This window comes from Equus przewalskii, chromosome 11 (assembly GCF_037783145.1).
Source record: "Equus przewalskii isolate Varuska chromosome 11, EquPr2, whole genome shotgun sequence".
Taxonomy (NCBI): Eukaryota; Metazoa; Chordata; class Mammalia; order Perissodactyla; family Equidae; genus Equus; species Equus przewalskii.
The window spans coordinates 23086497-23114004 of NC_091841.1; the positions used below are offsets into that span (position 1 = coordinate 23086497).

The 27508-nt window shown below is 62.6% G+C and overlaps 1 protein-coding gene across 6 annotated transcripts in view; it reads left to right on the forward strand.

Annotated features, from left to right (window-relative positions):
* Positions 1-25677, forward strand: part of DAGLA (diacylglycerol lipase alpha) — a 63228-nt gene extending 37551 nt beyond the window's left edge. For 5 of the 6 annotated variants that reach the window (XM_070564114.1, XM_070564115.1, XM_070564116.1 and 2 more), the window contains 19 exons: positions 131-269; positions 464-675; positions 2041-2142; positions 2594-2732; positions 6068-6155; positions 8693-8827; positions 9194-9271; positions 11284-11408; positions 14624-14777; positions 15327-15410; positions 15529-15606; positions 16055-16135; positions 16944-17086; positions 17325-17393; positions 17678-17750; positions 18946-19142; positions 19759-19888; positions 20456-20643; positions 22144-25677. In XM_070564114.1, coding sequence (XP_070420215.1) covers positions 175-269; positions 464-675; positions 2041-2142; positions 2594-2732; positions 6068-6155; positions 8693-8827; positions 9194-9271; positions 11284-11408; positions 14624-14777; positions 15327-15410; positions 15529-15606; positions 16055-16135; positions 16944-17086; positions 17325-17393; positions 17678-17750; positions 18946-19142; positions 19759-19888; positions 20456-20643; positions 22144-23095 — 3123 coding nt within the window. In that variant the 5' untranslated portion in view covers positions 131-174 and the 3' untranslated portion in view covers positions 23096-25677. Of the gene's footprint in view, positions 1-130; positions 270-463; positions 676-1651; positions 1822-2040; positions 2143-2593; positions 2733-6067; positions 6156-8692; positions 8828-9193; positions 9272-11283; positions 11409-14623; positions 14778-15326; positions 15411-15528; positions 15607-16054; positions 16136-16943; positions 17087-17324; positions 17394-17677; positions 17751-18945; positions 19143-19758; positions 19889-20455; positions 20644-22143 lie in introns of all 6 variants that reach the window. The other variant, XM_070564119.1, reaches the window with a different exon arrangement.
* The last annotated feature ends 1831 nt before the right edge of the window (positions 25678-27508 follow it).

Here is a 27508-nt window from a genome sequence, read left to right on the forward strand (position 1 = left end):
GTGGCCTGGAAGCCCCTAGGCCGTGGGGTCTGGGAGAAATGCCTGTGCTGCTGGGCACAGCTGGCTGGGAGTGAGGTGGCCCGGTTCCACAGCGGCCCGGGCAGCCACAGGGTCCTCTGCTCTCTTTCAGGAGGTGAGTGTCAGGCCCGCTGAGCCTCCGCACAGCAGCCAGCCATGCCCGGGATCGTGGTGTTCCGGCGGCGCTGGTCTGTGGGCAGCGATGACCTCGTCCTGCCAGCTATCTTCCTCTTCCTCCTGCACACCACCTGGTGAGTCTCAGGGCCACACCTGCATAGGCCTGGAAGGAGGCTTTCCGGCCATCTGTCCTGACCCTGTCACGCTCCCAGGAGGAGGTGTCTGAAACCCCGACCCCCTTAGGGTGATACCCACGTGGGCAGGGCCTGCCTGCAGGGGCCGTGGGGGGCGCACAGGCTGCCGGGCCCTCACGCGGGTGTCCCCCCAGGTTTGTGATCCTGTCTGTGGTGCTCTTCGGCCTGGTCTACAACCCGCACGAGGCCTGCTCCCTGAACCTGGTGGACCACGGCCGCGGCTACCTGGGCATCCTACTGAGCTGCATGATCGCCGAGATGGCCATCATCTGGCTGAGCATGCGCGGGGGCATCCTCTACACGGAGCCCCGCGAATCCATGCAGTACGTGCTCTACGTGCGCCTGGGTAAGGGCCACCTGCCTCGGCTGGGGGGCTGCTCCGGACCACCCCCACCTCCACCCTCCTCCTGTGCTCCATGCTTCATTCAGCCAGCGTGTGTTGGGCACATGCAATGGGCCAGGCCCTCCGCCAGCACCGGTGTACAGCGGCCAACCAACAGACTTACTGGGCTTACTCTCGAGACCAGGGGTGGGCAGACCACAGCCTGAGGGCCAAATCTGGCCCGCCATCTATTGCTGTAAATAAAGTTTTATTGGAACCCAGCCCCACCCGTTCATTTATGTGCTCACAGTCTCTGGCTGCTTTTTCGTGACAACACCAGAGCTGAGTAGTTGCGACAGAGAGCGTGACCCGCAAGGTCTGAAATATTTCCTCTCTGGCCCATTACACAAAAAGTTTGCCAACCTCTGCTCTAGGTCACGTGCATCTCTTCAGCTGCTTTGTGACCCTTCCCCAAACTGTCCCCTCTTCTGGGATTCCTCGGGCCTGACCCAGCTCCCTGGGGGGCCAGCCTTTGTCTTCTTGCTGGGCTTCTGGTCCTTCCTAGTGAACACGTCCACTGTGCTTCTAGGAACTGTGCTAAGCCCTTTTCCCCCGTGTTAACTCAGGGAGGAGCTGTTATCGGTCTTGTTTTACAGATGAGGCATCTGGGGCCCAGGGAGGTCAAGGTCACACAGCTAGTAAATGCGTGAGTGTCCGAGCTGAGATTTGAACTGGGTTGTCTGGCCCCAAAGTCTGGGCTCTTAGCTGCCACATGGTGCTGCCTGTGGAGCCAGCTCTTCCAACACTGTCTCCTCCGGGGCTGCCGGATCCCCCTCCCTGACCCCATGTCAGCCCTGGGCTTAGGGCTTGGCCAGCTTCCCCCCGACTCCCTCCCTCCCTCCTCCTGCCTCAAGTGCTGGAGCCCTCTTCCTGGGAAACAGCAGTTTCCACCAAGCGCACGTAGTCCTGTAATGTAGACCTTGTCACCCCCACTTTACAGACGGTGAAACGGAAGCTCAGAGAGGCTAGTTAACTTGCCTAAAATACGTTGATTCCGGAGTTCGTGGATGTCATTCTAAAATCGTGAAAGAACAGGGCGATGCCTGTCATCATCCGGTCACCTTCTTGGGGAGGTGTCGGGGCCTGAGGGCCCGTGAGCTAGGACAGGAGGTGGGCGCATCACAACAGGACAGAATGGTGGTGGGACAACCACCTCCCTGGGCCCGTCCCCGTCGCGGCCTGTGTGGCAGGGGGCGGTGGGTGGTCCCATGCCCCTGCTAGCGAGCTGGTTGGAGGCCCCGCAGTAGGAGGGACCAGGCCAGGGTTCCGGGGCCTCCCTGGAGGGCAGACGGTAGCCGTCCTTCAGCCGGGGCCCTGCTCTCCTTGCAGCCATCCTGGTGATCGAGTTCATCTATGCCATCGTGGGCATCGTCTGGCTCACTCAGTATTACACCTCCTGTAATGACCTCACTGCCAAGAACGTCACCCTCGGTATGTCTGCCAGCCCAGGGTGGAAGGGACAGAGCCGGTTTAGAGAAGAGGAAGCTTGGGCACCACCGGCAGGAAATGGTTTCTGTGAGGATGCCGGCGGGTTGGCTGGGCGGTCTGTGGCCTTCTTCCTTGTGATCTGCCATCCCCCCTTGGGGGACCCTGGTCTGGGGGAGCAGCAGGAGGCACAGCCGCCTAGGGCAACAGTTGAGGGCCCCTCGACGCCTCGCTGGAAACCCACAGAGCCGTCTGCTCTGTGCCAAGGGTGGGCCTTGGGGTCACGGCTCAGCGAGGGATGGCCACGTGGCCAGAGGCTGCGGCCAGGGGCTTCTGACCTTGCTGGTGGGCCTCAGAAGCAGCTGCGGGGAGAGAGGCTCCAGCGCCCCTTTCTTGAGAGCTGGTGAGCCAGGGAGGTGTCCGCAGCACCTCTTGTGTCCCACTGCTGCCCCCACAGGGATGGTCGTCTGCAACTGGGTGGTCATCCTCAGCGTCTGCATCACTGTCCTCTGTGTGTTCGACCCCACGGGCCGCACCTTCGTCAAGCTCAGAGCCACCAAGAGGAGGCAGCGCAACCTGCGGACCTACAACCTGCGGTCAGTTGGTGGGGCGGGTGGGTCTACTGAGGGGAGGGCAGGGGCTGGCCCTGCGCCTCCCAAGCTGCGTCTCAACCTGTGTGAACAGTCAAGGGCTCAGCCTCTCCCAGCCTCTGTTTCCTGGTCTGTAAATTGGGAATAATGACAGTTCCTGCCTCGTGCTTCTGCTGTGAGATTTAAATGAGATAATATGTACACGATGGTTCCCACAATGCTCATTCTTGGTACCTGCTCAGTGAACGGTAGCCATTGTTAGCCTTGTTTTCATCTTCAGTGCTACGACAATGATGGTAACAGCAGGAAGGGTGGATACACCGACCAAGCATTGCAGATATTAACTGACAATAACTCTATGGGGTAGCTGTTACCATCATCCTCGTAATACGGATGAAGAAACTGGGGCACAGAGAGGTTATGTGACTTGCCTGAGATAATACAGACTGTACATGATGGGGCCGAGATCAAGTCCAGGGAGTCTAACTGGAGAGCTCTTGTACTTAACCACTAAGCTAGGCTGCCTCTAGTATTCAAGGGGCTGGAGGAGGTTAATCAAGGAAGGCTTCCTGGAGGGGGTAGATTTGGTATGGTGCTTGAAGAAGGGGGAAAGCTGTGCCATGGCAGAGAAGATGAGGGAAGGCGTTCAGACAGGGTCTCAGTAATTCCCGTTTACTGAAAGAAAAAGACTGGGGGGCTTCCAGGGTGGGTCACAGGAACTCCCAATAATCGAGCTCCCACCGTGAGTTAGGCCCCTGCACTGAGCCCCTTCCACGAGCAGTCGGCTCCCTCCTCTCGCCAGCCCTGGTGCTATAGTGAGACCCATTCTATGGATGAGTCCATATCCCAGAGAGGGCAGGTCACCTTTCTCAAGGTCACGGTGGAGCGCTCCATCCCCAGCCCACAGCACCAGGGTCAGGACCCCTCAGGTAGCGGAGCGGCTTGCCCAGGCCCCCAAGTCCAGCAGAAATCCCCCCACCCCACCCTCCCCGGCCTCTTCTTTCGGCTCCCCCCGGCTCTCCACGTCAGCTCAGCGCCGCAGCAGGAGCCACACCCGCGCCTGGGCTGGCCACCTCCCAGCCCGAAATGCCAGGTCTCGGAGCCAAGGCCCGGGAGCCCGTTTTCCCTCCCGGCACAGCTGGTGGCCACCCCTCCCACTTTGCTCACTCTGAGCACATGCCCCCCACCCGACCTGGTTTCTGGGCTCCTGGGGCCCTGGAAAAAAGTCTCCCCTCCCTGACTCTGGGTAATTGCCTTTGGGGCCCAGGGCAGCTGGCAGTGGGGGCTGGTGGCAGCTGTCATTTTTTTTTTTTTTTGAGGAAGATCAGCCCTGAGCTAACATCTGCTGCCAATCTTCCTCTTTTTTTTTTTTTTTTTTTTGCTGAGGAAGACTGGCCCTGAACTAACATCCATGCCCGTCTTCCTCTACTTTATATGTGGGACACCTACCACAGCATAGCGTGCCAAGCAGTGCCATGTCCGCACCCAGGATCCGAACCGGTGAACCCCAGGCTGCTGAAACAGAACAGGCACACTTAACTGCTGTGCCACCGGGCTGACCCACGGCTGTCATTTTTATGAGAAGCTCTTCCTGCAGTCTCCGGACCTGTTGGGGTTCCTCCAGCTCTTGGACGGGGCTGGGCATGCCTCGGTTAACATGACCACCTCTCAGGCCATTCTCCAGTCGCCCTCCCTCTGCTCTGAAACCAGCAGACAGTTTTTCTAACCGGGACCTTTTCAAGCCCACTGACCCTTCACCCACTTCCAGGTTTGGGGACATGCACAGACCCGCTGTGCCTCACCGACAGGCTGTTTTAGTTTCTGGAAGTCAGGAAGATGCTCGAGTCCTTGTCCCTTTTTCCTTCCAGTGAAACCTGGTGGGGCTTGGGAGATGGGTCGTTCCCAGCACTACTCCCTGGAGCCTCGACCTTGGATCTTTGCAGAAGGCGTGTCTATTCTCCCTTCATGATACTGAGCCACTGGGCAGAGGGGTGCTGGTCCGCGAACTTTCTGTGCAGATTTCATATGTCTCTCCCCGTCTTCGTCTCCGGAGCCAGACTGATGCATTAGACCAAACCTGTCACCGGCTCCACCTGCCCCCTGGTGGGCAGAACGGGTACTGCAGTCAAGTGTTTGGTCAGCGCTTCCATCAGCTGGAACTTCCCGGGGAAGTTAGAAGCCCCGTTAGGTTAGAATGGGTTTAAGAATGTGATGCCTGGGGAGCCCAGCTTGCCTAGCATGCTGTCCCTTCATCAAGCAGCTGGCAGGTGGGACGTTGGTTCAGGATGTAAGGCTGCCCGAGTCCGTTAGGGCTTGCAGATCCCAGAAACAGCAATTCCTTTGCACACTTTCCTAATGGCCCCCGGTAGCCCTGGAAGGCCCTGTGGCTCCCCACTGTCCTTGTCACCCGCTGCCTTGTGGAGCCAGGGCTGGGAGCAGGAAGCGGCCTTTTGCCGCTGAGAGGAGCCAAGAAGCTCGGGAAGGAGGGCCCAGCTTGTCACTCCTGATGGATGCTAAGTGCCTTGCATGCCCTCGGGGTCACCTGTGCCTTTCCCTCCTACTGCCCGCTGGCGTCAGGCTCTGAAGGGGCCAGCAGGAGGGCGCATGTCATAAGAGCAAGTGGGCCCCTTCTTGCTCAGTCTGGAAATGTGCATTTTTAACATTGCATTTGTTATCTTTATGCCCGAAACACACCGGCTTCTGGCACCAGCATCGGAAGGGCGTCCGTGGGTAACTGGCCAGTCGCTCTGCCGTTGGGTGCAGACTCCTGGTGCCTTGACTCCCATCCGAGCATCCAGACTCCCTGGGACTGGGGCTGGGGGTGGGAAAGGACAGGGCCAGCCGTGCAGTGAAGGGTGGGGCCCTGCCCTTCTAATGTTCAGGGCCTCCTCCAGCCCCTTCGTCTTCCCCCAGGCACAGAGAAGGTGAGTATCTGAAATCCTTTCTGAGGGAAGCAGGTCTGCTCCAGGCCCTGGGATGAGTCAGAGGCCCAGCACCCTGCTGCCATCTCCCAGGGCTCTTGGTTGGAGACTAGGACACCTGGGCCTCAGAGCAGCGCCCACTTTTGGGTTCCCAGCTCCGGAGCCCCCGGGCATGCTGGCGTTCAGTCCCGGCCTTGGCCGATGGCAGGAGTGCCCCCCAGGAGTGCTCTGCTGGCCAACAGCCAGGTCACTGGCCACCCAGTTTGGCCAGGCCTGGGCCCTGTCCTCCTCCACACCCCCTGCCGGGGAGCCCTTTGGTGGGGTCCTGGGAACAGGCCGCCCTGTTTCCATTACATCCGGGCCCCGGCTCTTCTGATCTAGCCCCCTGACCTCACACAGAGCAACTGTCCCCCTTTGCAGGCACCGCTTAGAGGAGGGTCAGGCCACCAGCTGGTCACGCCGGCTCAAAGTGTTCCTCTGCTGCACCAGGACGAAGGACTCGCAGTCAGTAAGTACCAGGACGTCGCCTCCCTTGGGCTGCAGTCCCGCTGTCAGCAGGGCCGGGTGGGGCGGGGCTGGTGGAGGGAGGCTGGGCCGTGAGCGGGAGCAGGGGGACAGCTGCTGGTGGGAGGAGCTGTTCCTCACTGAGCGACTCACGCGCGTGTGAATTGGCCACCCCTCGCTTTGTCAAGGGAACAGACCCCTTGGAACTTAGGGTCTAGTTCAGGGGAAGAGAGACTCAAAGATCAGGACGACCCGGAGACCAAGAAGCAGCGTGTCACCAGCTGTGGGTTTCTCTGGAAGACCCATCACAGCTCTGAAGTGCTCAGTGTGGTCCTTGACGCGCAGTCAGCCTTCCGCACCCGGGCGCGTTGGGAACCACAGGGGCCAGGCTTCTCACAAGAGCGTGCCGCAGAAGGAAGGCAGCAGGGCGGCCCCAGGGGAGGGAGGCAGGGTCCTCAAGATGGAGCCCCTAGCGCTGGCAGGGCCCTTAGAGATCATCCAGCCACCCCTCATTTTGCAGATCGGGCAGCTGAGGCCCAGAGAGGTGGAGTGACTTGCTCAGTGTCCCACAGCTAGTTAGTGGCAGAGCCACTGAGGTCAGGAGACCAGTCCTGCCTGAGCCAGACAGCAAAGTGCCCTCCGCGGAAGCCACCAGAAGCTTTGAGTGGCTCCTGCCCATCCGCAGCCCCTGGTGAGCCATAGAGTGAGTAATCAAGTGTAAGAAAGCCCCCGAGGTTCCCTGGTGGGTGGGGAGCCCCCCACGGGCCTCTCTGGGAGTCCTGAGGGGTCATAGTCCAGGGCCTGGGCCACAGGCAGACCAGGCAGAAGGCAGGGAGCAGCCTCCTCGCCACTGCCAGGGCCCACGGGGACACGCCCACCCCTCCTGGCACAGAGCAGAGTCTGCTGCTGGAACCTGGTGAAAAGGCAGCCCAGGGGCTGGCCCCGTGGCTGAGAGGTTGGGTTCGTGCACTCCGCTGCGGCAGCCCAGGGTTTTGCCGGTTTGGATCCTGGGCGTGGACATGGCACCGCTCATTAGGCCATGTTGAGGCAATGTCCCACATGCCACAACTGGAAGTACCCACAACTAAAATATACAGCTATGTACTGGGGGGAGTTGGGGAGAAAAAAGCAGGGGCGGGGGGGAAAGGCAGCCCATCATAGAGGGGCCCAGACCCTGGGTCCCATCAAACACTGATAGCCCAGGGGTCCAGTCCAGAGCATGGTTTTCTTTCTTTCTTCTTCTTCTTCTTCTTTTTTTTTTTGGTGAGGAAGATTGGCCCTGAGCAAACATCTGTTGCCAGTCTTCCTCCTTTTTTTCTCTCTCTCTCTCCAAAGCCTCAGTACAGAGTTGTACATCCTAGTTGTAATTCCTTCTAGACCCTCTATGTGGGATGCCGCCACAGCATGGCTAGATGAGCCATGTGCAGGTCCATGCCCAAGATCCAAACCAGTGAACCCCGGGCCGCTGAGGTGGAGCGTGTGAACTTAACCACTATGCCACTGGGCCGGCCCCTAGAGCACGCTTTGATCAGTCGATGGCTGTGTTGCTTAAATGTTTGAATTGGATGCCAACATTTAAAAATCAAGGGCGTTTGTGTAAACTTCCATATTTCTGGATCTGGCAACGTGGGCCCCTCACAGGGCTGGTCAGCTGGAGCTGAGCAGTAGCAGCTTCTGTTTGGCCCCATTAAGTGTTCGAGTTTGCATCCCTGGGTTTTTCTTCTCTTACGAAAGCCAGACACTCCGGGCAGGAGCCCCGCGCGAGAGAGCCAGTTGCCATGAGTCTGTTCCCACCACGGCCTCTCCAGCAGGTTAGGGAAGAGGTCCCAGCCTCCTGCTTGGGGTGACGCAGGGAAGACTCAGCATCAGCCGGCAGGGCTGCCTCCTAGGCAGGGCTGTCCTGAGGACAGGGCTCGGGGGAAGCCAGAGGAGCTACTGGCCCAGCATCGCATACTTCTCCTGGCACACGTGGGGGTCCCCGAGCCTGCAGCCGCGGGCAGGTGTGGGAGGGGGCCTGAGACCCAGGGGCTCCACAGAGCCCTTTGGGGGCCTTTCAAGGTCACGGCTGGCGGGAGGTGGGAAGAAACTCAGTCGGGGAGGAAGCAGCCAGGAGCTTAGTTTTGGCTTCTCTGCTAGAGAGAAAGGCCGGAGGAGAAACAAGCGGGCCGTGCAGGGCTTGGTTCCTAGTGTCTGGGGAAAGAACAGGAAGTGGCTCACATTGGCATCTGTGCGTGGTCGATGGTGAGTGCCGTAGGAGCTCGAGGACAGAAGAGGGCCGGGAGGTGGAGGACGGAGAAGGGTCAGGGGTTGTCTCAGGCAGCCACTGCCAGCTCGGCGGGAGCCCAGAGCCCAGGACAGGGCCCTCAGGGTCAGGGCTGCAGAGGGCCGCCCGGGGTCAGGCCCAGCTGGCGCCAAGGAGGTGCCGGGGTGAACCTGGGGAGGGGGCCCGGAGAGGACACCCCACCCCGGGGGTTCACACCTGGTCTCTCCTCCTCTCTCCTGCTCCCTTGCCACTGCCTCCTGCCTCCCTGGACCTCACAGGATGCCTACTCGGAAATCGCCTACCTCTTCGCTGAGTTTTTCCGAGACCTCGACATCGTGCCGTCCGACATCATCGCCGGCCTGGTGCTGCTCCGGCAGCGGCAGAGGGCCAAGCGCAACGCCGTGCTGGACGAGGTGAGCACCCGGTCCTTCTCCAGGCAGCCTCCCCACACCGGCCTCCTCCCAGGCGCCCCCGCCGCCCCAGCTGCCCCCGCTGCCCAGCTTCCGTGCACCGTCTTGGGCCCCAGAGGTCACCCCGTGATGCTCGCTCCCCTCCCTTCCCCAGCTCATCCCTTCAGCCAGCCACTCACGGCTCTTGCTTGAGTGACTTCCCTCTGCTGGGCCGTGTGTGGCTGCTGCCCAGGCTGGCCGCAGGGCCTTCTAACCACAGGGGCCTGATGGATGATGCCTAATGGATGGGCGTAGAGCCCGGGGACCTGGATGCCCCTCTCAGCCATGCAGCTGGATCTGGGCAGCCACCTTCACAAGCCTGTCTTACAGGCCAACAATGACATCTTGGCCTTCCTGTCTGGGATGCCCGTGACCAGAAACACCAAGTACCTCGACCTCAAGAACTCGGTGAGTCAGAACCACACCTCCCCCCAACCCCCACCCCCCAGCGCCCTGGCTGGATCCCTGTCTCCCTTTGCTGAATGACCTGTGCAGTCACAGCATCAGCCACACCTGCTCTGTCCCGAGTCCCCCCTCAGCTCTCCAGACAGCTTCTCTTCTCAGCTACCGCCACCTTCCTCCCGAGAATCTCCCCATCATGCTGGTCCTACAGTGAAACCCCCAAATCTGCCTGTCCGTGCTCAGAATGTCTTGTCCCAGCCTCTCAAGGTGACAAAGTGCTCCATGAGGGTGAGCTGGTATTATTATTGCTGTGGTTGTTATAAAGGCAGTGAAGGGCCAGCATGGTAGCGTAGCAGTTAAGTTCACGAGTTCCACTTTGGCAGCTCGGGGCTCGCTGGTTCGGATCCCAGGCGCGGACCTACACACTGCTTATCAAGCCATGCTGTGGGACGTGCTGTGGCAGGCATCCCCCATATAAAACAGAAGAAGATGGGCACAGAGGTTAGCTCAGGGCCAGTCTTCCTCAGGAAAAAAAAAGGCAGCGAGACATAGCACTTTGGTTTTTAAGCCTTTTTGAGGAGTTGAACCTCTTCGCAGGCACCTTTAATAGAAATCCAGCATGTGTGTCACAGGTAGAGATGGACCCGCCCTGTGGGGGTACAGCCAGCCCTGCCTCCAGAGTAGACCAATTTGGTGTGCAGCAGCTCCACGCTGTGACCTTGAGCAAGTCCCTGATGCCCTCTGAGCCCATTCCTGTGGGTATAAGGTGGCGCTGGGCACACCTCCCACCAGAGCCCTGGTGGGGAGGAGATGAGCCATCCTGAGTCCCGATCCCAGCGTGGTGCCAGTAAACGACGGTGTCAGTCGGGACGCTACTAGAAGGATCCACTCCTTGCACCTCAGTGCCCGGAACAGCCTCATTTCTCCATCTGCCGCCACCCCCCAAAGCAGGAGTTGTGTCCCCTCTGAAAACAGCCTGTCCCCGCTGACCAGGGCTGCCCTGGCTCACTCTCACCACCCCTCCCTCCACCCCTGACCACTAGGCGAGAAGGGGTCAGGCTGCCATGGCTCGAGGGGCTGGGGTCCCGCTGCCACCTGGCAGAGGCTACGTGCCCCGCCCTGCCAGGAGCGCAGGAGGATAATTACCTTCTCTGGCTGGTTCCTGAAGAGCAGACGGAGCCCGCCCAGGGACGGCCCCCCCCAGCCCGCCCCGGGCCCTGATTAAGGCTGCCTCTTGAACTTCACAAGATGACTAATGGCCCTCTGTAACTTTTACAAGGTGACTAATTCCCTCTAAGTGTAAGTGCAGGAGTCCTCCGCTGCCTGGGGCCCCGGGACGCGGAAGCCGCCTCGCTTGGGCACCTGTGCCTCCCGCTCCCTCTGCCCAGCAGACTGATAACAGCAGCCGCTGCCTCAGACGCCCGGTTTCCAACTGGCGCCTTTCTCCCGGGAGATCCCAATCTGCCCCAGACGCCCCTTGGGAGCCTGTGACTCCCTGAGTCAAGCTGGAGTCTCCTATATCTGCAGACAGAGACCCTGAGGCCGAGACGGTTGGCGACATGTCTGGTCACCCAGCATGTCAGTGTCTCCAGTGTCTGCTCGAGGCCCGGACACCGCCAGCCGGACGGCCCAGGGCCTCTCAGGGTTAAATGTCCCTTCCCAGGGCCTGATGGCTGAGGAGGGGTGATGGCTGCCCATGCCTCCCCCTGTCTTCTCAGGAAAATGGGCAAGAAAATCGATCCAGGGCTCCGAGCATTTTTCTGTCCCCAAATCGTTAATTCTGAGACTGAAGCAACAGGACAGCTCTCGGAGGATTCGTGCACTGGTTGCGTGGAGATAATTAGGGAAATGCAGTTATCATCTGGAGGAGCAGTCCCTCCTGCAGGGCCGGTGGCGGGGTCTGCAGCCCCTGCGGAGCCTCGGAGGGAGCCCCCTTCCCCATCGAGGGGCGCCCAGGGGCCTTGAGGCTGCAGGCGGGAAGGGCAGGGGGTGACTGCCCTCCGCATCCTCTCTTCCAGCAAGAGATGCTGCGCTACAAAGAGGTCTGCTACTATATGCTCTTCGCCCTGGCCGCCTACGGCTGGCCCATGTACCTGATGCGGAAGCCCGCCTGCGGCCTCTGCCAGCTGGCGCGGTCCTGCTCGTGAGTACCCGTCCCGTCCTCCCGGCCGGCCAGCAGGTGTGGACAACAGGTTGAGGTCATGGGGCGGCGCCTGCCCGTGGGAGGCTCTCCCTAACCGGCCTGTGCCTGCTGCCCGCCCAACCTCCCCTGCGGCCTGCGTTGCTTCTCTTCCGCCCCATCTCTGGACCTCGACCTTTCTGGTTCTGCATCGTCCCTGGGTGGGGAGGAGTGCTGGCTTTGGAATCACACAGTTCCGGCTTTGAATCGAGACTTTGTCCCTTGCAGCCCTGGGCAGGTTCGTCTCCCTCTGCAAACGTCAGTCTCTATCTGTAAAGTGGGCATGGTGCTACATACTTCCTGGCATGGTTTCCATGAGATGTTGCCCAGTACCTGGCACTGCTGGTTCTCCTCCCGTCTCCCTCCCTGCCCCTCTCAACCCCTCCCCTCTGCCCACAGCTTCTCTCCTCCCCACAACCCTCCTGTGCTCTGCCTTTTTGAAAGAAAGGCCTTTCCTGGTAGAGGTCCAATCCATAGAGGCCTCTGGAAAGGCCTGGAGAAGGCCCTTTGTGAAAGGCTCCAAACCTTTCACCAGGAGTTGGCAAGGCCTCAGCCCAGGACCTGCCTGCGGTTGGACATCACCCTCAGCCCAGCCAGCATCCAGGCCTGGGGTGGACTCTGCTTTCCTAAGTGGCCAGCTGAGGACAGAGCTCCGGGAGGGCCCCTCCCCATCCTTGATGTCTCCGCCCTCTCCCCAGGCCAGGCAGGAGGGCAGCTCCCTGTTCTGGAAAGGCTGGCATGCTGGGCGGGCAGCTTCTGTCCAAGACACCCTGCCCTTGGGGCCTATGGAAGCCACACCCCTCCTGCGGGGCCGTACTTCTCCAGAAAGCAAGTGGCTCCCAGACTTTGTTCTCACCATCCCCCAGCAACTGGCAGAGCAGACCAGGGCACCCCATGTCCCCTCTGCATCTTTGCCGGCCGGCACACAGCTGGCATTCCTCCCAGCGTCATTGGGAGTCCCCGCCACGGATAGGAAGCTTCTCAAAATGAGCACTGAACCAGGAGTCCTGAGACCTGGGCTCTGACAGGCCCTGCTCCTTTACTCGCGGGCAGGGTGGGGACATCACTGTACAGGCAGTGTCCGTCCTGCCTGCCCGCAGGATATTTCAGAAGCCAGGGAGCCACTGGCAGGCTGGGCCCTTGAAGTGCCCTGTAGACAGGAGGGATGTTGGCGTCTTGTACAGCTCACTGCTGCAGGGAGAGGGAGCAGAGGGTCCCTGGACACCATGAGGGCCCAGCTGGGTCCCCGCCTGGAAGAACCAGGTGCCTGGGGGACAGAGGAGGCAGGCCTGGAGTCCAGGCCTACAGCCAAGGATGTCGGGATAGAGGCCAGAGGGCCAGGCCCCCTTCTCTGAGTGCAGCCCAGGGTGCCAGCACTGGCGGGAGGAAGGAGGGCTGCCCACCCCCCTTGGGCCCACACCCTTCACCTGGGAGAGGTTCTCCCGTCCCACGCAGAGCATGCCAGCCAGGCCTGCCTACGGCCCCACCACCCTCGGGAGACCCCACTCAGCTCCAGCCCTGCCCCTGAGGGTGCTCAGGCTCCCATGGCCTCCTGTCTGCGGGGACACTGCCCTCAAAGATGCCACGGGCCCCTCCCTTCCAGACTGCTGGGCTGCTGCTGTCCTCGGGTCCCTGGCCCCCGATCACGGACTCAGAGGCAGCCCTCTGCCTGGAGAGAGGGGGAGCCCGCAGTTATCGAGGGCCTGTTGTGTGTTCTTTCTGCATCTGGGGCCTGTGGTCTCACACCAGCCTTGCCAAGTAGCTGTCAGCAGCTTCTCTTACAGAGGAGGAAACTGAGGCTTTGGATGGCCTAGCGCCCTCCAGGCCCTCACAGTCAGGAAGGGTCACATCAGAGCGAGGATTCAAGCCCAGGACTCTGTCTCCAAAGGCCACACTGTGGTGTCCATGTGCTCGGTGCCAGAGGACGGGGCTGAGGTACAGAGACAGCTGCCCGAGAAGGGGCCCACCCTGAGCCCCAGGCCCACCCCCGCTTGGCCCGGCAGTGTTGGGCGGCCCTCCCAGCGTGCATGGAAGTGGTCGCCCACCCCAGGCCCGGTGGCTTCCCAGACTTGGCCTGACCCTGGGATTTCTCATCAAGGCCTCTCCCTATTGAAAAGTATGTAACAGTCCCTCAGGTGCCGCTCAAGTGGAGACAAACCTTTCAGCATCCTTGAAATTCATGATTCTTAATAAAATCTCAGCTGTCATCTCGAGACAGCTGGCAGGAATGGGTCACATGCTCTCAGGGCTCCGGGGCCCATCTGTTGGGTGCTGGCTCCCTCTGGTGGCCTGAGGAGCAGCTGCACCCCTAGCTGGGTGCCCAGCTTAGCCGCTCACCTGTTCATTCTGGGAGCCTGCTGTCTGCCTGGCACTGTTTTGGTTCTGGGCGGGGCCAGATGGGGCAGGGACTCAGCCCCTGCGTGGACTACAGCTTTTCCACTGGGCAGGCGGGCGGCATTGTAGGGTTTTGCGTGAAGAAACGTGGCTTGACTTACAGGGTAAAGGGGGTCCTAGCTGCCAAGTTGAGAATGTAGGGGGCAGTTGTAGGCGAGGGAGACCAATCAGGAGGCCACTGCGACACCCCGAGGCAGAGAGAATGGCAGCTCGGAGCTGGCGGAGGGGTGGCGGCGAGGGAAGTGGTTGGAGTCAGGTGGCCCCAGAGTAGGGCCCAGCAATGAGCGGGGGATGTGGAGGACTGCAGGGAGCCTGTGGGGTCGGGCCATCGGGCACTGGGACCTGGAGAGGTTGCGACCCTGTGGGAGGTCTGAGAGGAGACGGGGGTGGTTGGGTGGAAGCGTCCGGAGGCCATGAGCAGGCCTGAGAGTGGATGGGGCCCCACAGGAGCGGGTGTAGCCAGTGGGAAATGGAGGTCCAGACCTGGCCTCTAGGCCCTCGGGGAGAGGCCAGGCAGGCTGCCAGTGAGGGAGAACCACCCAGGAGAGAGGTGCCTCCTGTGAGTGGGGGGGGGATTTCTGAGGGGAGGGAGAGGCCCACTGGTCACATGCTGCCAAGAGGCCATGTCGGGGGAGGGCTGGGAACCGGCCGGTGGAGCTTAAGCCGGGAGGTTTGGAGACGGGGGCCAGTGGGGGTGCTGCAAGAGCAGGGTCCCGAGAGGCTGGGAGGGGGATATTGCTCTAATGGAGGGTCCCCGGTGCTGAACCCTCTGTCCCCTGCCCCAGGTGCTGCCTGTGCCCCGCGCGGCCCCGGTTTGCCCCTGGAGTGACCATCGAGGAGGACAACTGCTGTGGCTGCAATGCCATTGCCATCCGGCGCCACTTCCTGGACGAGAACATGACCGCAGTGGACATCGTCTACACCTCCTGCCACGATGCGGTGAGGGGCTGGTGGGCCTTTGTCCTCTGCAGGCTCCGGGCGCAGGCGGGGCTGGGGGCTGGGGCCGGGAGTGCCGAGCCGTCCTCCCAGGCTGTGGGAGCCCTTGGCTTTGCCGGCACTGCCAGCAGCGGCCTCCAGGCCTTCCCAAGGGGGCAGGCAGAGGTGGGCCCCTCCTTCTCCCCACCCCCTGGCCTGCACCCGCTCTGCGGCAGGAAGCGGACCCCAGCCCTACACCCAGTACTGGGGCTTCCTTGCCCCAGCCGTTTGGGGAGAGAGAGGGGGAAGAAGTGGTGAGGGTTGGGGAGGGGGCAGCCCCTCTGGACTCCGCAGGCTGGAGGCAGCGCTCAGGGCTGCTCGAGTCAGAGCAGCTGGGAGGGCTGGGTGCTGGTCGGAGGGATCTACCACGACCCCTGGGAGCCCCGGCAGTCTCACAGCAGCCCAGTGCCTCACAGAGTCAGATCTCCTGGCTGGGGAAACCTCCTTAAGGTCCCTTCCCCGAGTCTGGCCACTTCCCAGGGCTGCTCAGGCTCACGAGCCACCTCCTCCTAGGTCTACGAAACCCCCTTCTACGTGGCCGTGGACCATGACAAGAAGAAGGTGGTGATCAGCATCCGGGGAACCCTGTCCCCCAAGGTACCCTGCCAGTGGCTCCCAGCCCCCTGCCGTGGACCCCCTCTACCCACCGAGGGGTGCCCACCTCCCTCTTCCTGTCCTCCTCAGCCCCGCCCCCACCTGTCCTCTCTCCCCATAGGACGCCCTGACAGACCTGACCGGTGACGCCGAGCGCCTCCCTGTGGAGGGGCACCATGGCACCTGGCTGGGACACAAGGTACCCCTCCTCCTGGGCCCCGATGGCCCCTTGCCTTCTCCCCTCTCTGCTGCCGCGCAGACCTGTCCTGTGGTTGGGGTAGGGGCTCCTCTCTGCTCGCGGGTCTCCCCGGGGGAGATGGTCAGAGAGGCGTGGGTTCCTTTGGAAGGAATCCTGCAGCCTCCTGCTGGGGCCCCCACAGCCCTGCTGGGCCCCCATCCTGTCGCAGAAGAGCCTGACGAGGCAGCTGGGAGGTCACACTGGTTAGGTAGACACAACCCCTCTGAGCCTTGGTTTCCTCATCTGTGAAATGGGAACAGTGTGATGAAACGTCCGCCAGCCCCACAGCCGGGTGGTCGTGTGGACCAGAGCGGGACATGGTTAGTGAGCCACTGGTCCCTGTGGTCTCTGGTCCTGGAGGGGCCTCCCTCCCTCCATAAGACACCCACCTCTGTTCCTCCTCACCCAGGGGATGGTCCTCTCGGCTGAGTACATCAAGAAGAAGCTGGAGCAGGAGATGGTTCTGTCCCAGGCCTTCGGGCGAGACCTGGTGAGGCGTTTTGCATGCCACCGAGCCCTCCCCATGCCTGGCTCTCCCTCCCCCAGGGCAATAGGTTGGGGACAGGATGGGTGAACACAGACCCTCCCCACAGGCCGGGCTGTTACGCTGTCCTCTGATCCCTGGCTCCCAGCCTCCTCGTCACTCGGTCCCTCCCACCTCCTCTGACCCCTTTCTCTTTTGTACCAGTTCCTCCTGGGCACCCCTGCTTGGCCCCACCCGGTTATGCACACCTGCTCTGTGCCAGGCACTGGAAGCACAAAGATGGTTCAGGCCCAGAGCTTCCAAAGTAGAGAGCGGAATGGCAAAGAAAATACTTACAAAGCGGACAGAAGGGGTGCTGCTCTGGTCGGGGGCACTCTCCTAAGGCGCTGCCAACTACCCTTCCCAAAGCCAACTAGTCCCCGGACTCAGGGGATCCCAGTCTAGTTGTCAGGGCACAGGGATGGGGGCAGGTGACAAAACGATTATCTTAGAGTGTAGTCACTATATATAAAGGTCTATTCCAGGTTCACTTGCAGTGTTGAGGGAGTGAGCCTCTCCTGGAAAACCAGGAGGGCTTCCCCGAGGAGGTAACCTCTGAGCAAGTTTTTGAAGCATCAGTAGGAGTTTGTTAGAGTAGTCTCCCCAGGAAGTGGCTCTGTGGGGGTCCAGCTTGGCTTTTCCTCTGCCCCAGCAACTACCCAGCACAGACGTGGTCCCAGGACCCTGGGAGGAGCCCCCTGCCTCCCGGTGTCAGCCCAGACAGTCAGTTTGGTGGGCAGCGGGGCTGGGCTCTCAGGCTGCTCTCGGTCCCCAGGGCCGAGGAACCAAACACTACGGCCTGATCGTGGTGGGCCACTCCCTGGGTGCAGGCACCGCTGCCATCCTCTCCTTCCTCCTGCGTCCCCAGTACCCGACCCTCAAGTGCTTCGCCTACTCCCCACCAGGCGGCCTGCTGAGGTGAGCTGCGTGGGGCCGCAGAGTTGGCGGGGGCTAGACTGGGCAGTCTGACTTCGGTCACATGGGGCCTGGGGATGGGTGGAGCTCTGTCAAATGCCAGGCAGACCCCGGGGTCTACCCCCAGCAAAGCCCTACTGGCAGGAAAGGCGGGGCAGGGAGCGGTCAGGAGGCTAACTAACCCCAGGATGCTGGAGCAGGGCCCCTCCCCGCCCTAGCGCCCCCTCGGCTTCCCTTGCAGCGAGGACGCCATGGAATACTCCAAAGAATTCGTGACCGCCGTGGTTCTGGGCAAAGACCTCGTCCCCAGGTGAGTCGCTCCCCACCTCCACTGGCCTGGCCTGCGCTGTTCCTCCCTCCTCAGGGCCTCGCCCCGGCGCCACGTCCCTCTCACTCAGTCACCCGTCTCCTCGAGGGGCCCCAGACCCCCTCCCCATCCTCAGCAGACTCCCCTCCACCTACCCCGTGACCCCGCCAGCCTGCTCGTCGTGTTCCTGGGGGCTGGGTGTGGGCCTGCCCCAGCTGCGGCCCACCCGGCACCTCTCCTGGTCCCTGGCCAGCCCAGCTGACGCCCCGTCTTGCTCCCTCCCCCAGGATTGGCCTCTCCCAGCTGGAAGGCTTCCGCAGACAGCTCCTGGACGTCCTGCAGCGGAGCACCAAGCCCAAAGTGAGCCCCCTGCCCTCCCTCCTGCCCGGGTACCAGCACTGGGCCCTCATCTCTCTTGTGCCCTGCCTGTCCCTGGGCGCAAAGCACAAGAGGCCCAGCCACATGAGACCAGGCTGGGGTGTGTTTGGTGTCATGGGAACCTCAGGCCATCAGACCCTGAGCATCACTGAGTTCATCCTCTCCACCCCTGCCTGTCTTTGTACAGACAGGGAAACCGAGGCCCAGAGTAGGTGCAAGATTTGTTCTTGTTCACACAGCGAGTTGTAACTGAGTCAGGACTGGACCCAGGGGCTCCTGAGTCCTGGCTCCCATCACACAGCTGTCTTAAGTCAGGAAAGTGCTGTCCCCGTGGCTCAGTGCTTCGAGTGTATGATGGGAAGGCCTTGTCCGCAGCCTGTGGTGGCGCCCCGGGCTCGGGGAGGCTGGCATCACCTGTGGAGGGATCTGGTGCCGCTGGCTCCGATTTTCTGCCGCGGCCCAGAGGGGAGGATCAGCTCTCCCTCGTCCCTCCTCAGGTCCTCAGAGGTCACCGGGGGCTCTTCCTGTGGCAAGCTGGCCTTCAGCACGCCAGGCCAGGGGGTGGGGATGCTGTGGCCAGGCGCCCTGAGGCAGGCAGGAGGGGCCCACCTGGGCCAGCGGGTTCCCCAGGCCGGCCCTCACCCCATTCATCGTCTCGGCCTGGTTTGGACTGTCCCAGCCTTGGTGCCCGTGACCCTCTGGGAGGCTGTGCCCTGTGCCAGGTGCCAGGGGTGGACAGGGCAGGAAAGCCTTAGGGGACCATGTCTGCCTGGAGGAGCTGAGTTCCGGGATGTAGGACTGCGCCCATCAGACCCGTCCTGGGTACTTGTCAGGCCCTGGAGGCAGGTGGCTGGGAACCAACCCAGACATGCCAGGCCGGGCGGGTGCAGCTGGGCTGAACTTCAGGCTCTGTTCTGCCTCCGACTTGTGAAATGACCGAGAACAAGTCCCTTCCCCTGCTGGGCCTGTTTCCCCGTCCTTGGATAAGGGCTTGACCGGTCTGCCAGCCCCTTCCAGCTCTGAGTTCCACAATCCCACGTCATCTGTCCTTGGCAGCTTTTTGGCCGTCCCAGCTCCCACTGCTCCCCTGGGAACCCTCCTCCTGAGCGCCCCTCTGCCCCTGTCCACCCTGCCAGCACTGCTCAGCTCCGTCCCTGTCTCCCTCCTGCCCGCGTAGTGGCGAATCATCGTGGGGGCCACCAAGTGCATCCCCAAGTCGGAGCTGCCCGAGGAGGTGGAGGTGACCACCCTGGCCAGCACGCGGCTCTGGACACACCCCAGCGACCTGACCATCGCCCTGTCTGCCAGCACCCCGCTCTACCCGCCCGGCCGCATCATCCACGTGGTCCACAACCACCCAGCGGAGCAGTGCTGGTAGGGGCAGCTGCAGAGGTGGCAGTGGCCGGGGCCGAGGTTGTGTCCTCCAGGGGTGTGGGGGATGGGCGGCCTTCCCTCAGTCACCCCTTGGGGCTGGGGGCAGAGGCTGGGAGACGATGGCCCCGGGCCACCATGGAGGCGTTGCCCTAGCCTTGACCATGGAAGTAGAACAAAAGGCCAGTCCAGGGCAGGACTCCAGGCTCCTCTCTTGACGGTCCCATCCCTTGTCCCCAGTGTCAGCCCTTCCCTGTGTCCCCCCAGGGCACCTCTCCCCACTGGTGGATGCCCCGGAGGGGTCACCCTCAGGCCCTGGCCAGCTCACACCCTAGTTGTCACTTGGCCTCACCGCGGGATCAGTTGGCAGAGAGCTGGGAGCGGGGCCGGGGTGGGTGCAGGAGGGAGAGGGGAGTGGAGGGGCATGCAGACATCTCTCATGCCTGCTCTTGCAGAGGGCTGGGCCTGCACCCTCCTGCCCGCGTGGGCTGCATCCCCTGACAAAAGGCTTGTGAGCTGGGCCCTGCCACACAAGGGCAAAGGGCAGAGCCAGGGGCCGGCGGGCCGGGGCCAGGCCGCCACTCACCCTCAGCCTCCCTCTGGCCCCTGTGCCCCTCAGCTGCTGCGAGCAGGAGGAGCCCACGTACTTCGCCATCTGGGGTGACAACAAGGCCTTCAACGAGGTGATCATCTCGCCAGCCATGCTGCATGAGCACCTCCCCTACGTGGTCATGGAGGGGCTCAACAAGGTGAGCCCGGCAGCTCGGGCGGACACTCAGCCATGCCCCGTGGTGTCTTGCGTGGCGGATCTCTGCCCCTATTTCACGGACCAGGGTGTGGACGCTCAGAGAGGTCAGCCAGAGTCCCCAGCTGGGTGGCGGTGGGGCTGGAAAGACCACTCCTATCCTGGCCTCCTCACCCTGCTCTGTCACACTGCTGTGTGGCTCCGTGGCGGGGAGGAGTTTGGGAGTCTCCCAGGGACCTGTGCCTGAGGCAGGCTCAGCTCAGAGGCCCTGAAGACCAGCTGGCCCCTGACAGATGCACAGCCAGGCAAGGGCATCCTCGGCCGTCACCTGGCCACAGCAAGGCTGAGCCCAGGGAAGGGAACCTCCAACCTGGCCCACCTGTGGGGTGAGGCACACTCGCAGGGCCAGCCCCAGGCCTTACAGGAGAAGCAGGGACTAGGGCAAGAGGAGAGTGGGGCCCGGCTGACCCCAGGAGGCCCTGTTTGGCCTGAGAGGCTTGTCCTGCTGCCATCCCCCACCCCCGTGATTGTCACCCCTCCACCATCACCAGCTTTCCTGTCCTGTCCCCAGGTGCTGGAGAACTACAACAAGGGGAAGACGGCCCTGCTCTCTGCTGCCAAGGTCATGGTGAGCCCCACCGAGGTGGACCTGACGCCTGAGCTCATTTTCCAGCAGCAGCCGCTGCCCACGGGGCCGCCCGTGCCCGCTGGCCTCGCCGTGGAGCTGCCCGCCGCGGATCCCCGGAACAGCAGCGTCAGGTGCGTCCTGCCCACTCCGGCCCCACCCTGGACAGTGCATGCGGGGGCCACAAGTGTGGCTTCAGAGCATGTATGCTTGTGCACGTGTGTGTTCACACAGCTCTGCACTCCTGCACGAGAGGGGTCGGATGCGCCCCCTCTGCTCGCGCTCTCTCTCTCTGCTCCCACTGCCCCAGCCTGCCGTCACTCAAGCCCACGTGGGTAGCGGGCATCTAGGGATGCATGGTCCCCCCGGACACAAATGCAGAGATTCACTCATACCCCTGTAGACCCAAACAGACGGACTTAACGTACCCAGGCACTTACACACACACACACACACACACACACACGTGTGCATTTGTATTGGCGCTCACATGTGCATATACATATGCTCACAAATAGTAGCTCTAAATACACAGGGAGCTCCATATAGACATTTGCACATATAGGACACACACCAAGACCAGGCCGGGACACACGTACACAAGGACACACTTGGACAGGCAGCCATGTGTGTAAATGCATAGACATACCTGTGCCCAGCCCAGCCACTTGGACACACGGGGGCCGACACAGACACCTGGTACACACACTGTCCACGTAAACACAGAGGTGTGTGCACAGGCTCCATTCCCCGCCCCATTCACACGCACTCTCTGGGGATCAGGCTCTTGAGAGGTCCTCCTCCACCTTGAGAGGGGAGATCCTCCTGCCTCTCTAGGACCCTTCATGCCCGGGTCCTGAGTCAGGTCACAGATCTGGCCAGCAGGCTGCTGCGTAGGTGGCCGCTGCTTCCCAGGCCCTTGGTGGGGACACCTGGACGTCTCTCCATCTGTGCACTTCTTGTGGTGGCTGCATGACCAGAAGAGGGCGCCAGTGTCCTTTTGCAGCTGCAATGCCGTCGCTGCATCCCCCATGCCCTGCAGGCTGGTGTGCGGAGTGACCCCAGGGGGGCTCCAGGGCTCCCGGTCCTGCAGAGGGCCACAACCCACGGGAGAGGCAGGGGGACCCCAGTGTGAGGGAGGGAGTAATGAGAGCTCTGGAGGGGCCACAGAGGGGTACTGGTCCTGAGGGTGGGAGGAGAACCAGTGTGGGCGGCTCTGTGCCATCCTCTCCCCTCCCCCCTTCCCTCCCGCCCTCTCCCCTCCTTCCATCCCTCTCCCCGCCTCTCCCATTCCACACTGCCTCATGGGTGACCTGGGCAGCCAGGCTCTGGAGCTCAGGCCCGCATCAGGACAGTGACGGGGCACCAGTGCAGGGTTCCCCAGCAGGGCTCCTGGAGCCCAATGCCTCAGGCCCTCAGGACCCTGACCCTGGCTTAACTCAGCCTCCACCCTTTTTTCTCCTGTCTTGGGTTCCTGTGAGTTGTTTTTTAAAAGTCAGGATTCCCAGCTCCAAACTGTTGAACAACCACCAAATTCACTTTCCCCCCTCCCCTCCCCAAGTTCTCCAGGCGGGGAGCTGGGGGTTGGTCCCCACCCCTCCTGAGTCTCACCCCTCCCTGCCCTGCCTCTGCAGGAGCAAGTCCCAGTCTGAGATGAGCCTGGAGGGCTTCTCGGAGGGGCGGCTGCTGTCCCCAGTGGCCGCGGCGGCAGCGGCCCGCCAGGACCCCGTGGAGCTGCTGCTGCTGTCCACGCAGGAGCGGCTGGCGGCGGAGCTGCAGGCGCGCCGGGCGCCGCTGGCCACCATGGAGAGCCTCTCGGACACGGAGTCGCTGTACAGCTTCGACTCGCGCCGCTCCTCGGGCTTCCGCAGCATCCGGGGCTCGCCCAGCCTGCACGCCGTGCTGGAGCGCAACGAGGGCCACCTCTTCTACATCGACCCCGCCATCCCCGAGGAGAACCCGTCCCTGAGCTCGCGCACCGAGCTGCTGGCAGCCGACAGCCTGTCTAAACACTCGCAGGACACCCAGCCCCTGGAGGCGGCCCTGGGCAGCGGGGGCGCTACCCCTGAGCGGCCCCCCAGTGCCGCAGCCCATGAAGAGGAGGAAGAGGCAGGTGGCGGGGCGGCCCCCCGCGGAGAGCTGGCACTGCACAACGGGCGCCTGGGGGACTCGCCCAGCCCTCAGGTGCTGGAGTTCGCCGAGTTCATCGACAGCCTCTTCAACCTGGACAGCAAGAGCAGCTCCTTCCAGGACCTCTACTGCATGGTGGTGCCCGAGAGCCCCACCAGCGACTACGCTGAGGGCCCTAAGTCCCCCAGCCAGCAAGAGATCCTGCTCCGTGCCCAGTTCGAGCCCAACCTGGTGCCCAAGCCCCCGAGGCTCTTCGCCGGCTCGGCCGACCCCTCCTCCGGCATCTCACTCTCGCCCTCCTTCCCGCTCAGCTCCTCGGGCGAGCTCATGGACCTGACGCCCACGGGCCTCAGCAGCCAGGAGTGCCTGGCAGTGGACAAGATCCGGACTTCAACCCCCACCGGCCGTGGGGCCAGCCCCACCAAGCAGGATGACTTGGTCATCTCGGCACGCTAGCACCCTGGGAGCGACTGTCGCCTGAGGCCCAGGTCCGAGCAGGTAGCCCCTCGGGCTCCTGGTGGCTGCCTCCAGGGCCGGGCCGCTTTGAGGAGAGGCCCCCAGAGGCCAGTTTAGCCTCAGGCACGGGGCACTGCCGCTGAGCTGGGGGTCCGCATCCCTACCTCAGCTTAGGATCCCCAGAACCAAGGCGGCTGGGATCTAGGCCCTCCAGAGAGGGGAGGGGTGTGGAGCAGGGAGGAGCCTGGGGCAGCCTGCCAGGTGGGCAGCGCAGCACCGGCCCACAGGGGCATCCTGGCGCCCCCTGTTCCAGGACGGGCACTGGGCGTGCTGACTCCCCATCACTGCCCTCTGGCTGCTCTCCTAGGGCCGAGATGGAGAGCAGCGCCCTCCCCACATATTCTCATCTGTGGTCCAGGCTGGCATCTGCCCTGGCCACCCCCCAGATCTGGTGCCTGCTGGCCAGCCCCCTGGGGTGACCGCCCACGAAGGTGGCCCGCAGTGCTGTGTATGTTTACAGAAGCTGCTGGGCTGCGCTCAGGGTGTTTCCTGGGCTTGCAAGCCCCCCCTCCCCCAATCATGTGTCCAGTGACCCCACTCTGAGCAGGTCAGGGGACAGCCTCCACAAGGCCCAAGTCAGCCGAGCGACCTTGAGGGGTGTGCAAGAGGGGTGGGGTCAGGAGCGTCCCTCCTCTGCTCGGTGCCCCTCGTGCTGATCCCTCTGTCACAGGGTCCTGGGCATCCAGGCCTGCCCCGCCTGCCCATTGCTTCCTGGCTTGCCTTCTACCCCCAGGGATCCTGGCCACTCAAAGGGTGGAGAACACAAGTATGACCACCCCTGGCTGCAGAGTCAGTGCCCTGGAAGGAAGAAGGGCGCCCAAATCCCCTGCCCTTGAGGGTCCCATGTAGCCCCTTTGTATCACCTACCCACCGTGCACTGGCAGCCCAGCCCTGGCATCTGAAACCAACCCCATCTCCACTCCCCTCAGCTCCTGGTCCTCGCTGCCTCTCTCCTAGGAGTGGGGCTCCTTCCATCTCCATGTCCTGTTGGCAGGAAGTGGGGCCAAGAGTGGAGTGTTGTGGGACCTGGCCAAAGACCCTCTGCCCACTGCCTGGGGGACGGGGGGCCGGAGGGGGCAGGAGGGCCAGGGGCTCTGGGGCTGTCCTGGTTTAGCCAGAGGCCTCCACAGCCCCCGTTTGAGGGGTTTTTTCCCCTGCTGGGTTGGGGGAGTGGTGGGGAGGCGGCGCCCCGGCCTTTCCCCAGAGGCCGAGTGGGGAAGGTGTGCATGCTCGCGGGGCATGTGTGTGCATGTGCATGAGTGTGCACCCTTCTTGAGGAAGGGACTGCTGGCGCGCACACCCCACCCCACCCCACCCACCCTCCCTGCCTGCTGCCCTCCCCAGCCTGCCAAGGAACCACGGTGGGGGCCTGCACTCGGGGGCACGGGGCCAGCTCAGTTTCCGATGTCGCCCGTTCCCCTCGTCCTGCCTGCTGCTCTGACCCCGCGTTTGGAAAACTGGTGTGTGCCGAGGCGTAGACCGCCCGCTTGTGCCTTCGTCTCCTCGGAGGCAGGCTCCCCCCCCCACCCCGGCCACAGCCTCCCCACATCGGCCAGGCCCCCCTGACCAAGACCCCCCCATCTCATGACCACTGGTGTCTGGGGCCTGCGTCCTAACCCCGCCACTCACACAGCTGGGACTGGCCCCGACGCTGCCCTGGGACCCCTGCCCACCCTGACAGACGGGGTCAGAGACCTGGGAGCTGGGCCTCCCTCACTCTCTGTGACTCCCACCCCTCCCCAGGCTCCAGGACCCCGCCCCTGCTGAGGGCCCCGCTGCTGGCCCAGCCCGGGCCCAGCACAGAAGCAAGATGGAATCGGTGGCTCTCAGAGTTTAAAAACAAGACAAATCACAAATCAGAGTCAAGTTCCAACAAGCACCCCGGCCAATAGCAGGGAGAGACTTGGTGCCTGGTCTTTTAATTCCTCCCCTGCCAGGGTGGGCCCCGGGAACTCTGAGGGGGCGTGGTGCCCACCCCTGCCCAGGACTGAGCCATCAGGGACAGACTCCCCACCCCCAAGGCTGCAGCCACACCGGGTTACAGGCTTGGGGCTGGGGCAGGCTCGGACTCAGCCCTGGGTGCCCCCAGGTCAGCCCCCTCCCTGCCCCCTCCCCACCTCACCCCTGAAGGATGGGCCTGCTGCAGGTCTCTCCCCTCCTTCCCACACCACTCTTGGGGGGTCTGAGCCACCCCCCTCAACCCACCTCGGCTCAGACCGACCCCCACTCTGTCCCCCAGACCCGCAGCACAAGCTCTCCCAGCCATGCGCTGGCCTGTCCTCGCAGGGGCCCGGGGGAGCTCCATATGCAATCGGCAGCGAGCAGCCGGGCCCCACAGACCCTCCTGCACGCTCCGTGCCATCCTCCCCTGACTTTTTTTGTACTTAATGTATGAAAGATCCAAACTAATATTGCTGTAAAAAGGAGAGACAAGTTAATATAGCTTATTCTATAAATATATCTGTATATAACGGTTTCTGTATATTGTATAGAGCTGTGTATAAACTGGATGTAGAAGCGTGCCGGCTGCCTTGCGTGACCTCTCTTCCCAGCAGGTGGCGGCGGTGGGGGTGGAGGGGGCACGTGACTTGCTGCTGAGGTCAGTGGCAAGTGGCCAGAGGACCTCCGAGACTGGCTCTCGCCGCTGTCGATGCCCTGGTCCAGGACCACACGATGAGTCTCAGTGAGGGACCAGAAGACCCTCAAAGCCCCATTTGAATGGGGGCAGCCCCTTGTTGAGCCCTGCCTGTGTGAGCTGTGCCGGGGGATCCGTGTCCATGACCTCATTAGGGCCCTGAAAGATGGGGCTCGTTACCCCTTTCTCCTCCCTGAGGGGTCTGGGGCTCAGAGAGGGTGAGTAAGCTGCCCCAAAGTGCAGAGCCAGTCATCAGGGTCCCAGGCTGGTCCCACAGTGCCCGCCCCTCCTCGCAGGGCTGGGAGCTAGGGCAGGGGGGACAACTCCACTAACCCCACCCCCGGGGAGCACTGAAATGCAGAGACCTCAGCAAAGAGGGCTTCCCGGGGAGGGTGCAAAATGCCTGTCCAGCCCAGGGGCCCCAGCCCGCGTGGCTCCAGGACAGCGAGGCCTGGGCAGCTGCTCCAGCACCCCGGTGGGCCTCCTGCCAGCCACATGCCCCGGCCCGCCCCCTCTACACAGCAGGTGGCGCTGTTCCTCTGGCCAGTCCGGCGGCTGGCCCAGGCACTGGCCCCACCAAGCTTTGACCTGACCTTGATCTCTTCCTTCCCCACCCTGCCCATCCTCCCAACCCCAGTCCAGAGTGACCCTGCTTGGTGAGGGGTTGGGAAGGGCGATAGAACAGCGCCTGTCTTCACCCACGGCCTCTTTGAACAGAAGAGGAAACCGAGGCTGGAGAAGGACCAGACCTGCTCAAGGTCACTCTGGTGGTGGGGGCAGATCTGGAACCCTGGCCTCCAGCCTCACCTACTGGTTTTCAGAGGTTCTTCCCACCTTGGAGGTCCTTTGGTTTGCAAACCATCCTATCCAATTAGTAGAGCAGAAGCAGAAGAAACTGAGGGCCAGAGAGGTTCTGTGCCTTGCCCAAGGTCACACAGCTGGAGTGTGGAATGGGGGGGGCTCTCATGAGGGGCAATTCTGGGAAGAGCTGGAGCAGTGCTCAGCAGGCAGGGAGGTGGGAGAGAGGTTACCTGCAGGTCCCAAGACTGGGGGTGTGCTCTCTCACCCCAGTCCAGGGAAGCATGAGCCCGCTTCCCTGACTCCCTGGGTCCACACTCACCACCCCTGGGACCTTCTTCTCGTCCTCTGAAAAATGGGCCAATGCCAGGGCCGTGTGGGCCCATGGGAGGCCAGGAGTCCTGCGGTAGGGAGGCCTGGCCGCCTGGCCGGTAGACTGAGCCCCACCCTCTCCTGGGCTGCCCTCCAGCCCGTTACTCATTAACCCTCAAGTCCCTGCCTCCCTTTCCCCAGGGCTGCCTCCTCATGTCCCTACTGTCACTCAAAGGCCGGCCCTGGGTGCTGGGCGCTGGGGACTGGCCTGCCACCATAGGAAGCCCCATTTATGGATGACTTCCCTGGCACTTTACCCACACGGTGAGGTGGGGACAACGGGCTGATTGACAGAGGAGGCCTCCAAGGACCGGAGGGCAGGCCTGGGAGAACAGCTGAGCTGGCCACAGGGGACAACCACGTCTGCTGGGCCGGGGCTGAAGTCTCGGTCCCTCACTCATTGTGGCTTGTTGGGGAGAGGGGGCAGGTGGCGACTCCTCTCCATGGATGGAGCCCTCAAGGCCCTGGCGATGGGGCTCCCTCACCAGCCTCAGCCTCTCTCCACCCGGACTTGGGCCCCAATTTCATTACAGAGTTGGAATGCGGCA